General features: G+C 42.3%; 1 protein-coding gene across 2 annotated transcripts in view; it reads right to left on the reverse strand.

The window, feature by feature from the left end:
• Positions 1-2171: 2171 nt before the first annotated feature.
• The window catches only part of CUNH8orf89 (chromosome unknown C8orf89 homolog), a 26099-nt gene continuing 15309 nt past the window's right edge, over positions 2172-12961 (reverse strand). For both annotated transcript variants that reach the window (XM_031366931.1, XM_031366930.1), the window contains exons 4-5: positions 4359-4414; positions 2172-2473 (exon numbers count right to left, since the gene is read on the reverse strand). In XM_031366931.1, coding sequence (XP_031222791.1) covers positions 2325-2473; positions 4359-4414 — 205 coding nt within the window. In that variant the 3' untranslated portion in view covers positions 2172-2324. The remainder of the gene's footprint in view (positions 2474-4358; positions 4415-12961) is intronic.

Here is a 12961-nt window from a genome sequence, read left to right on the forward strand (position 1 = left end):
TTTTTCCCTTTAATTACCCCTCACTTCTCATGCTGGGGTGGAGCTCCTCTGCCCCTGCGAGGGTTATGGGCTCCTCCCCAGTATACTGGCTTCCCCTCCTCCCCCTGAATAAACCTCATGCTGTTTGCATCAAGATTGGTCTCTCACGAGTTATTGGGTAGTCGTGTCATCCTGAGACTTGAGTGAGGGTCTCCCGGGCTCCAGGGATCTTTCAGTTGCCTTCTAAGCAAAGGCAGAATTACCCATCTAGCAAACTAAGCTAATGAGTTCTCTTCATCTGGTTGAATATTTATCTCACAATATGATAACCCCTTTCACTGATCTTTCTTTTGAAAGGCTAGAGAATCTTAGAATTTAAAATGAGGGCATTTAATAGAAATGTATGTATAATGTATAACCTTTACCTAAAAGGGGGCATGGAAAACCTCTGTATCAAGCCAAAAATGTGAAGTAGGTAGTTCCAGGAATTTGGCTAACTCAGAGCCTCAGGGCTCTGGTTCCCGATACCTGCCACTCCTGACTGATCCACAATGAGGGCAGAACTAGGAATGAAGGTCTACTGGTTTATGAGACTCTCCACCCTGCCGACCGACCGGTAGATGAAGATTACATTCCTAGAATGAATATGTTCCCCTCCCTAACTGAATACCTTGGGTTGGGTCCCTCTAAAATTTTCCACTGTTTTTATGTTATGTTTCCTTGGTAACCCTCTCCCCACCCCCAGCTTGTGATTTTTCCCTTTAAATACCCCTTACTTCTTGTGTTCCGGGTCGAACTCCTCTGGCCAGCATGGTCATGAGATCGACCCCGGTACCGGTATCCCCAATAAACCTCATGTGATTGCAGCAAGTTTGGTCTCTCGTGAGTTATTGTGTGGTCGCATCATCCCAAGACTTGAGTAAGGATCTCCCCAGTTCTGGGGGTCTTTCACTTTCTTTAAATGAAAACAGATTTTTTTTTTTAAATTTTTACATGGGTGTGTGCCACAGCTATGGAGGTACCCTGTGGAGGGAATCAGATCCCCTGGTCCTGGAGATATAGGTGGTTGCAAGCAGCCTACTGTGAGCACCAAACTTGGGTCCTCTTGAAGAGCAGCAAACATCCTTACTGGCTGAGCTATCTCCAAGGCCCTGTTAATCTCCTTCCAATGCCAATAACACTTATTTTACTTAAATCTGTTTTGCTTGGTTATTTTTTTTTTTTTTTTTTTTTTTTTTTTTTTTTTTTTTTTTTTTTTTTTTTTTTGGTTTTTCGAGACAGGGTTTCTCTGTGTAGCTCTGGCTGTCCTGGAACTCACTTTGTAGACCAGGCTGGCCTCGAACTCAGAAATCCACCTGCCTCTGCCTCCCAAGTGCTGGGATTAAATGCTTGGTTATTTTGAGACAGGGCCTCACTATGTAGTCTAGAACCAAGAATCCTCCTGCCTCAGAGTCTGGATTGTTGGGATTTTAGATGTATGGCACCATTCTTGGATTCTTCTTGAACCTTCTGGAACAATTAGCAAAGTTGCAAGGATAAGCCATCAAAGGCATTTATCAAGTTAGATCAGAAGGCATATAAATACAACTGATGTGATGTGATTTCTATTATGCATATTTTCTCATAATTCAAATGTTTGTTGATGGAGACATAGCTCAGTGGGCAGAGAACGTACCTAGTATAGCTGCCAGTAGCCACAGGTTACTGAGTTCCTAAAAGGAAAGCTGGGGCTGAATGGGGGGACAGCAAGAGAAGAATGAGACCAAGACAAAGTTTCTGATCAAGGCCCTGTATTTACTTATGAGTCTGAGTTTATAAAGGAGAGGAACCCATCTCCCACTATGCCAGGATCTTATTGCCTGGTCAGGAAAACAGGCTCAGCTGCTCAGCGGGTGGTGGCTCCTTGTAGGAAGCTGCAGATGTGGCATGACAATAGACTTCACCTAGGTCAGAAGGCTCCACCCTAGGTGGGCTAGCCTGCTGTGGCAAAGACAGGGTCTGATTCAGCCTGCTCAAGGCTGGGGGGACGGCACAACCTAGCACATACAGAGATTTGGATTCAAAACTCAGTACTGTGTTTATTTTAAAAATAAAATCATCCCGTTTTAATAATAAAATATTCATTTTCAGTTTTAAAAAGTAAAATCAAAATAAAATAAAAGTTAAATGCCATGTCAACAAAATACAAGCCATTCCACATATAACATAAAATATTTATTTGCTATTTACATTTCATTTGTATGTATATCATATCACATATCAAAAAAGTGAAAGGAATAAAAGAGAAACATGGCAAATGTGCACCATAAAGCCAGGGAAGAAAGCGTCGCATGGTTTAGAGCCCGTTAGCAATCTCGGAGATCTCGTTTCTTGCCTCTCCTCAATTTCTTGTGTGTTTCCTGGCGAATAGTGTCATACTCCAGTATGGCCATTCTGGAAAGCCTCTGTAAGAAGTCAGAGGGTGCTCCTGTGAAAGGGTCACTGAAGACAGAGCCTTCAGAGAAGAAAACCAGCCATTAGAGCTCAACTCAGAAGGCACTGGTGACATTTGTGAGGCATGACACATGATACCACTGATGCCCACAAAACACTACCGAATCTTTGCCTATACACCTCGAAATTACCAGAAAGGCCAATGCCTAATTCTAATATACCTAAAAAATGGCAAACTTTTGAGTATGTTTCAAGAAACTTTACTACTAACTTTGGGTAAAATTACTTCAGCAAAATGCTAAGAGTTTAATGTAGCACTCAGATATCGGATATGTGTTTTCTGTCACACGTGGTATACACTGCCTCCAACATAATATCCCCAAAATCTAACAAATGCAGTAAGGGGGAGGCAGTAAATGTAGATACTGGAATTGCTAGAATGTTCTCTACATCTTATAGGTGCCATTAAGTTACCTGACTCAGCAGAGTTTTTAGTGTCTGCTCTCAAAAAACAAAATGCTTCTAATCAAGCATATCAAAGTGAGTAGTTAGGAATGTCTGATTTTAAAGCTTCAAAGGACAGAGTCTCTCTCCAAGTATGATAGAAATATTCAATAGTGCTTAGAAAAGAAACTGGCTTAATAATCAGTTTGGAGCTCTAAACATTTGCAATATAGATTGATAGTGTAGTGAAATGTGTTCAGTACACAGAATTCATTTAAAAAAAAATTAGAAGATAAGAGTGAGAGACTGGAGAGATGGCTTCATGGTTAAGAGCACTCATTCACTGCTCCTCCAAATTGTCCCAAGTTCAATTCCCAACACCCACATGGTAGCTCACAGTTGTCTGTCTTCTGGTGTGCATATGTACATGCGGATAAAGTACACATATACATAAGATACACAAATAAAGAAATCTTTTTTTTTTTTAAAGATTTATTTATTTTATGTGTATGAGTACACTGTAGCTGTACAGATGGCTGTGAGCCATCATGTATGTGTTTGCTGGGAATTGAACCTGCCGGCCCCACTTGTTCAGGTGTAATTCACTGTAGCTGTCTTCAGACGCACCAGAAGAGGGCATCAGATTTCATTACAGATGGTTGTGAGCCACCATGTGGTTGCTGGGATTTGAACTCAGGACCTTCGGAAGAGCAGTCAGTGCTCTTACCCGCTGAGCCATCTCACCAGCCCGATAAAGAAATCTTAAAAGGAAGAAGGAGAAAAAGGAGGAGAAGGAGAACAGAGAGGAGGAGGAGGAAGACAGGGAGAAGGAGTAGGTGTAGGAGGAGGCTGGAGAGACGACTCAGCAGTCTAGAGCCATGACTGTTCTTCCAGAGGTCCCAGGTTGATTCCCAGCACCCACATGAAAATTCACAACTTGTCTGTAACTCCAGTTCGAGAGGATCTGACGCCCTCTTTTGGCCTCTGAGTGTACTATACATACATGGTGCTACAACACAGACATACATTCTAGCAAAGGCACCATACACAGAAAATAGTATTTTTTAAAAGAAGGATAGAAATGGAACATTCGGGAAGAGTGGTAAAGGGTTCAGTGCTAAATTCACATTTCAGTCTGTGCTGGCGAGGAAGAGCCTCTTTGAATTAATATAGGTAGTAGTGTTCATAGAGGTGGAGAACACATGCAGAGATTTAAACTAAGGAGGCCAGTTTCAAGGCTTCTAAAGCACTCACGAGAGCTATGCTGGAGGCTTGCCCTTGGTCCTGAGAGATCAGAAGTGTGCGTAAAGACCCTCAGACCCATCAAACTTAGCAACTAAGCCAAACATTAAAAGCTAGGCATGGGACTTGGACATTTAATGGCAGCTCACAGAAGTCTGGGGCAGGGGCTTACTGTGAGTTTGAAGCCATCCTTGCTACATAGTAAAACCTTATTGGAAATATAAAAGGTGAGGGAAGAAACCAGTGAAACAATAACATACCCTTTGACTTCTCCTGAAGTGCTGCCATGCTGCATGACTCTTTGGTCTTCTTTATCCTAAAGATTATGGGTGGTTACAAAATGGCATATATCAATGCTCAGTCTGTGACTTTGAAGAATGCAACAAGAGGCAAACAGTATAGTCTCAGCGCTGCTCCCTTGGCTTTTTCTGCTTTGTCTTGCACCGTTTGCTCCTGTTCTGGGGACATGCCCCTATGCCCTTGCATCTGTTAAGCATGTGATGTGTTCTACCAAAACTCACCTTGTTAAATGATGTCACATAAGGATAAAAATAAGTTTACAGTGGCTGGAGAGATGGCTCAGTGGTTAAGAGCACTGAATACCCAGCAACCACATGGTGGCTCACAACCAGCATATCATAAAAATAAAAATTAATAAAAGTAAATCTTTAAAAAAATAAGTATACAGAAGAGAACTAACTCTACCATAATCAACCCCATCTGAAGTGGAAATAAACCAACCCAATGGTAAATTTCCCTAATACACATCACCAGTAGCCAAGTATTGACTAAGACATATGCCTTTGAGGTAAGTTTACGCAGTTGTGACAGAAGCAGACCTGAAAGGAGGCACACTAGCATGTCTCCATGTCACATGAGATGCCTGGATCCCATATTTCTGCACTATCAGTCGCCATGATCTGATCTTTTCCTATAATTAACTCTTGTCCCATCAGCATTAGAAATTATTAGGGGAAATGGGTAAGGTGATGCACCGTAAAGATTCCACATTTCATATAACTACAGTAAACTTAAGTCTTTACATCTACAATGCTACTATCAGTTACATTCCTTGTATGTTGTAAGATTCGCTGGAAACTTCTGATCCTCATTAAGAAAATTTGAGAAAAAAACTAGACATTTACCAGAATTTTAGAATCAAATATTCAGGGGGATTAAAAGAGGTAAAAGAGTTGTGCACAGACAAATAAACAAGAGTACTTTCCTGCTTTGCCAAGATTGTTTTTTTCACAGAACAGTGTGCAATATGCAGAGGGGAATAAAATTCTTAAAAGTAACTAGATAACATTCTCACTGGAATGGGTGCAACGAAGACACTTCAAAGACAAGGAAAAGCACCGACATTCACATTTGCCTACCTGTTCACAAACATTCCGTCACCTAGCCCCTATCATTCCACTTCATACACAAAGGTGCTAGCCGGAGTGTGAACAAATGTGTTCAGATTATCCCTCACCAAGAAGCAAATTCACAGCAGTCAGTGTACGACATCAAGAAGTGATTTCCCTAACAGCCAGATAACGAATGAAAAACAAAGACAGCTGAAGCAGGGAAGAGACAGAAAGGTCAAAGCTCAGAAGTAGGAGGGCTAAGTCATGAATGGGCTGTTTTCTAGACTTCTGGTTCACTTAGACTTCGCACCTGTTAGGGGAAGGGTAGCAAGTCTGGGTGTGACTGGTAGAAACCCTGTTGCCCCAGGCTACCCAGGTATTCTCATGTGCACCCCCAGCAAAGGGCTGTGGTAGCACAGGACAAGGGAGCGCCATGAACACTGGTGTCTAAGAAATGATGTAAATGCTCCTCAGAAGGTCTGGGGTCCATGCTTCAAAGGGTACCTCCTCTCTCTGCACACTTACTATCCTTCCTCTCTGACATAATAACATTTGTCCCACCCGCAACTCACTATTTCTCTTTTACTATCTCAATCTCTGCCTTTTCTTTTTGAAATTAGTCCCCATAAACATTTAACTATATAACTGAGGATGGCCTTAAACCTCTGACCCCCTGCCTCTACCTCCAGAGGGATTGGATGACAGAGTGCTCTACCACATCCAGTTTATGCAATACTGGATGTCTGAGGACTTCATGTGCGATGAGCAAACATTTTATCAACGGTGCTAGATCCCCAGCCCTACTCTTTACACTTTGATCCTGGGAAATCTGTCTTTAGAAGGTATTTTAAGAGAGTTGGGGAGAACACAACATCTGTACCAACACCGGGAGTAACTGGGACCAGTGGGACCCAGGCATGCAGGAACTCTGCCAGGCCAGTGGCACGGGTTGCTTCCGGTCTGCTTAGGGCCCAAACAGAGCCGGTGCCCTAAGCAGACCTTGGGTGCAAATTCCCACAACACCTAGAGGAAGCTCCACTCCCAGACGCTCCGACACACCCAGGATCAGAGGATCAGAGGCCAATGCCCTGAGCAGAAGATATTTTAAGTGCTGACAAAGTCTATAGGTAGAATGCCTTCCTTGAGATGCTACTCACAAAACCAAAAATGCCACTGGAACTTACAAGTCTGAAATAGGACATGGTTGGGCAGACCTCAGAGCAATGTGTGCACAATAATGTAGCTAGCAAGACTATGCAAAATAAAGATCATATGACATGGTAAGTGGCAACTTCAGGGGCTTGGGAGTGTCACTGGGTTTGGATATTTTTGTTGTGGTAGTGGTGGATTTGGTTTATTTTGTTTTGTTAAGACAGGGTCTCACTAAGCAACCCTTACCGGCCTGGAACTCACTTTGTAGACCAGACTGGACTTGAGGTCATAGACATCTGCTTACCTCAGCCTCCCAAATGCTGGGATTAAAGGTGTGTTCCACAATGCCTGGCCAATATTAAGTCTTAAATAGCAAAATGAGAGGCTGCAGAAATGACTCAAAGTTAGAAACAAATAGTGTTCTCCTCCCCACTTCCACTAGGTGCTGCCAACACTTCTGGCTTCCTTGGGCACCTGAACTCACATGCACATGAGTGAGATTGGCTGACTTAATTAATATGTTCTTGTTGCCTCCCATGCCCAGGTCAGCCTCAGGCCTTTCTCGGCCTCCACCTGAGGCAGTCACCTAGGGAATTAAGCCGAACGACCTTCAGCAGACTACTGGCTTATCTCTAAAAGAAGTTCCCCTAGAAGTTCAGCTGAGATACAACTACGCCTGTGACAACACCTACTGCCTGAGGACATCTGAGCCATTGGTGACTCCCTCCTGACTCTTCCCTGACTTCTCAATGTTTATGTTATGCAAATATTTTATTTCTGGAGCTTTCAGTTCTTACCTGCCTATATAAGCTCAAACCACCCCCAAGTAAATGAGCCTTGATTGGAAACCCTCAACTTGGCTTCGCGTCCTTTGGTTCTTGAACTCTTGTGTTTCAGGTCTTTTCCTCCCTTCGAGACAGAACCAGGTTCGTGAAACTGCCGGACAGTTTCATGTTCTAGTTATCTACCTATGTTTTCACAATTAATGTCAAGAGTACTTAACAGCAATCATATTTGGAAAACTCAAGAAATAAAGCTGAGGGCTGAAGAGTAGGTCATCAGTCAAGAGCATTTACTGTTCTTGCAAGGGGGCCTGGGTTTCGTTCCCAGCACACACATGGCCACTCACAACTCTCTGTAACTCCAACTCCAGGAAACCTGACTCCACCTCCTGGCTTCTGCAGGCACTAATCATGCATGTGGTATACATACATATAGCACGGAAAACATTCATACACATAAAATAAAATTTTTGTTTTGGGGGTTTTGAGACAAGATTTCACTGTGTAGCTTTAGCTGTCCTGGAACTCACTCCATAGACCCAGGAAGGCCTCAAACTCAGAGGTCTTCCTGCCTCTGTCTCCCAAGTGCTGCTATTAAAGGCGTGTGCCACCACTACCCAGTCAGTAGAAATATTCTTTTTTAAAAATAAGTGTAACCACATGCCTATAGAACTTGACAGAAGGCCAGGAGTTCACTTACAGCTCTGCTATATTGTGGTTAGAGGTTAGCCTGGGCTACATGAGACTGTCTCAAACAAAATAATAAAGCTAGGACTGGGAATATGGCTCAGTGGTAGATTACTAGCACAGCATTGACAAAGCCCTGACCTCAATCTCCAATAGCACAAAAGCAAACATTGGTGTGTCTCCCAGTGCTCAGGAGACAGAGGCAGGAGAGTTCTGTGAGTTCAAGGCCACTTCATACAGCATGAGTTCCAAACCAGTCCAGGCTACAGAGATCTCCATCTCAAAGACAACTGAAAAAGTAAATCTAACATCCCAGTCTTGTATGCAGCCTGTGGGTGAGCGACTTTAAAGTTCATTGTACTAAGAAGATCATACAAGGGGCTGGCAAGATGGATCAGCAGGTAAGAGTACTAACTGCTCTTCTGAAGGTCCTGAGTTCAAATTCCAGCAACCACATGCTGGCTCACAACCATCTGTAATGAGATCTGAAGACAGCTACAGTGTATTGAGCTGGAGGGAGCGGGACTGGAGCAAGCAGGGCAGAGCGAGTGGGGCTGTCCTGAGTTCAATTCCCAGCAGCCACACACATGATGGCTCATGGCCATCTGTGCAGCTACAATGTATTCATACACATAAAATAAATAAATCTTTTTTAAAAAATCATACAAAAATGTAAGTCTGCCAAACCCACTGACTCATGTCCATAATCTAGCACAAAAGCAAAAACTAAAAACAAAACCAACTCACCCAGATATATATGTGTGTATCTGTATCTCCTTAAAAACAATTCACATAATGTTCCTTTTTTATATAAGATGGCCAAATGAACAATGATTCTCAATGAGACACACCTGGAAAGAGAGAACCCTAACTGAAAGACTTCCTCACCGGGTTAGCCTATATTAGGTGTCTGTTGGGCATTCTTTAATTGCTAATTAATAGAGAAGGGCAGAGCTGACTGTGAATGGTGCCAATCCCAGACAGGTGGCCCTGGCCTGTATCAGAAAGGTAGCTGAGGCTGAAGAGATATCCAGAGGTTAAGAGTACTGCCTGCTCTTCCAGAGAACCTGATACAATTCTTAGCACCACGGGGGCACTTACAATCATCTGTAACTCCAGTCCAAGGATTCCAACTCCCTCTTCTGGCCACTGAGGATACTAAGACCTGCATGTAGTACACATATATACATGCAGGCAGAACACTGCGACACATAAATAAATTTTTTTAAGAGAAAAGTAGTTGAATGTAAGCTAGAGAGCTAGCCAGTAAGTAGGATTCCTCCACGATTTCTGCTTCCTGTTCCTGCCTTGAGTCTCTGCCCTGAGTTCCATCAATGAAGGATCATGGCCTGAAAGTATAAAATGAAAAATTTTACCCCTCGCCCCAACCCCAAGTTCATGATGTTTATCATGCCATCAACTAGGACATAAATGTTGAATGGTGAATTAATAAAGCAGAAGCCTAGAAGAATGTGAGGCTGTTTTAGAACCCATAGATACATCCCTGCTTTTGTTTTATGTTTGTTTTGTGGGTTGGTTGGTTTTTGGTTTTTGAAGACAGAATTTCTCAGTGTAACCAGCACTAGTTTCCTGGACTCAATCTGTAGAGCAGGCTGGCCTTGAACTCACAGAGACCCACCTGCCTCTGCTTCCTGAGTTCTGGGATTAAAGGCATGTGGCACCACACTAAGCTTACTTTTGTTTTTTAATATATATTTTTAATTGTGTGTGTGAGTGTGTGTATGTGTATGTATGTCTGTGTGTGTGCAGAGACCAGAGGTATCTGATCCTCTGGAGCTGGAGACACACGTAGCCATGTAAGCTGCCTAAGGTGGGTGCTGGGAATCAAACTCAGGTTCCTGGAACCTCTGAGCCACCTCTCTAGACTGTAGGGTGTTTTTGTTTCTTTGCTTGGTTGTTTTGCTTTTGTTTTGTTTTGTTTCCTGACACAAGATCTTGCTATGTAGCTCAAGCTAGTCTTTAAACTCATACTGTGACCCAGGATGGCCTTAAACTCACAGCAAACCTACCTTGACCTCCAAGAGCACTAGAGTTTGACACTTGCAATTTCTTTGTAGAAAGGTGTTTTCTTTTATTTGGAAAACAAGTATTCATTGGTTCATTGATGTCAGAGACACCTTAGAAAGAAAAGTAGAGTTCTCTTTTTTAGGCCTCCTTATGTAACCTAGGCTAGCCCTGAAATAGAAATCCTCCTGCCTCAGGCTTCTAAGTACTGAAATTACAGATATGCAGATATAGCTAGGATATTTTTTTCCAGATAAAACTCAGGGCCTAGAAGCCTTTGCAAGCATTGTGCCACTGGGCTACAGGCTCAGCTCTTGAGTCAGGAAAGGCTTTTAGTGTCTTTAAAAGGTTAGGTGACTGGCTAAACCTCTCCTTCCTGACAGAGCAAGGTTTTATTAGTCCCCCAGCCTCACCTATGGTGTTCCAAAACCTGTATGCTGTGGCTCAGTGAAAATCATTGTAGATAATCCCTCTGATGCTCTTATGCATTTGAACTAGGCTCAGACAATCAATATACTTAAAAGGAGGGGGTGGGGAGTCTTTTAATTCTTTCTGACAATATCACTGAAAAGACAGAAAGGTGCCTAGTTCATCAACTTTAATGAAATGGCTAACATGAAAAAATAAAAATAAAAATTCAATCTTTTATGAAAAAACTCAATAAGCAAGAATCAGAATTGTTAGCACTGAAAGCCATCTACCTTCAGCATCTTTACTTACAAACAAATATTTAACAAAAATGATTTCCATGTATTGAACCATCCCTGCACCCCTGGGATGAAGCCTATTTGATCATGGTGAATGATCATTTTGATGTGTTCTTGGATTCGGTTGGCAAGAATTTTATTAAGTATTTTTGCATCAATGTTCATAAGGGAGATTGGTCTATAGTTCTCTTTCTTCATTTGGTCTCTGTGTGGTCTAGTTATAAGTTTAATTGTGGCTTCATAGGATGAATTGGGTAGTGTTCCTTCTGTTTCTATTTTGTGGACTAGTTTGAAGAGTATTGGTATTAGGTCTTCTTTAAAGGTCTGATAGAATTCTCCACTGAATCCATCTGGTCCTGGGCTTTTTTTGGTTGAGAGACTATTAATGACTGCTTCTATTTGTTTAGGAGTTATGGGACTGTTTACATGGTTTATCTGACCCTGTTTTAACTTTGGTACCGTGTATGTGTCTAGAAAATTGTCCATTTCATCCAGATTTTCCATACAGAACTCCATCAAAGTAATCTACTACATAAACAAATTCAAAGAAAAGGCCACATGATCATTTCATTAGAGGCTGAAAAAGCATTTCACAAAATTCAGTATCTCTTCATGTTAAAAGTCTTGGAAAGATAAGGAATTCAAGGCCCATACCTAAACATAGTAAAAGCAATATAGAGCAAACCAGTAGCCAACATCAAATTGAATGGAGAAACACTTGAAGCAATCCCACTAAAATTAGGGACTAGACAAGGTTGCCCACCTCTCCCTATCAATTCAACATAGTAATACTTGAAGTTCTAGCTAGGGCAATTAGACAACAAAAGAAGGTCAAAGAGATACAAATTGGAAAGGAAGAAGTCAAAATATCACTATTTGCAGATGATATGATTGTATACTTAAATGACCCCAAAAATTCCACCAGAGAGCTCCTAAGGCTGACAACTTCAGCAAAGTGGCTGGATAGAAAATTAACTCAAGCAAATCAGTGGCCTTCCTCTATTCAAAGGCTGAGAAAGAAATTAGGGAAATGACATCCTTCACAATAGCCACAAATAATATTACATACCTTGTTGTGACTCTAACTGAGCAAGTGAAAGATCTATATGAGAAGAACTTCAAGTCTCTGAAGAAAGAAATCAAAGAAGGTCTCAGAAGATGGAAAGATCTCCCATGTTCGTGGATTGGCAGGATAAATATAGTAAAAATGGCCATCTTGCTGAAAGCAATCTACAGATTCAGTACAATCCCCATCAAAATACAAGCTCAATTCTTCATAGAGTTAGAAAGAGCAATTTGCAAATTCATTTGGAATAACAAAAAAGCGAGGATAGAGAAAACTATTTTCAACAATAAAAGAACTTCTGGTCCTTCCGGTCTCTCTGGGCTGGTGTCCTGAGAGGACCTTGGGTACAAGCTCTGCAGGCAGTCCCACAATACTCAGAGGAAGCTCCACTCTCAGGCACTCTGATACTCTCAGGATCAGAGGTGAAGAGGGCCCAACATCTGTCCCAACACCGGAAGTAACTGGGACCTTCTGGACAAGGCACACAGGAACTCCCCCAGCAGAGGAACCAGACTTCCTTCCAATCTCTCTGGGCTGGTGTCCTGAGCAGACCTTGGGTCCAGGCTCCGCAGCCAGTCCCACAACACCCAGAGGAAGCTGCTGCACTCCCAGGCGCTCTAACAAGCCCAGGGTCACAGGATCCCAGAGACAGCTTGACTCTGAGAAGTTCTAACACAACCAGGATCAGAGGAAGGACAGGCAGATTTAGCAAGGGCAGGTAACACCAGAGATAACCAGATGGCGGGGGGTGGGGGAGCGTGGAAGGACAGCAAGCGTAAGAAAATAAACAACACAAACCAAGGTTACTTGGCATCACCAGAACCCAATTCTCCCATCATAGCAAGTCCTGGACACACCATCACACCGGAAATGCAAGATTCAGATATAAAATCACTTATCATGATGATGATACAGGACCTTAAGAAACACATAAATAGCACCCTCAAAGAAATACAGAAGAACACAGGTAAAGAGCTAGAAGCTCTTAAAGAGGGAACACAAAAATTCCTTAAAGAACTACAGGAAACACAATCAAACAGGTGAAGGAAATGAGCAAAACCACTCAGAATCTAAAAATGGAAATAGAAACAA

This window comes from Mastomys coucha, unplaced genomic scaffold (assembly GCF_008632895.1).
Source record: "Mastomys coucha isolate ucsf_1 unplaced genomic scaffold, UCSF_Mcou_1 pScaffold14, whole genome shotgun sequence".
NCBI classification, from domain to species: domain Eukaryota; kingdom Metazoa; phylum Chordata; class Mammalia; order Rodentia; family Muridae; genus Mastomys; species Mastomys coucha.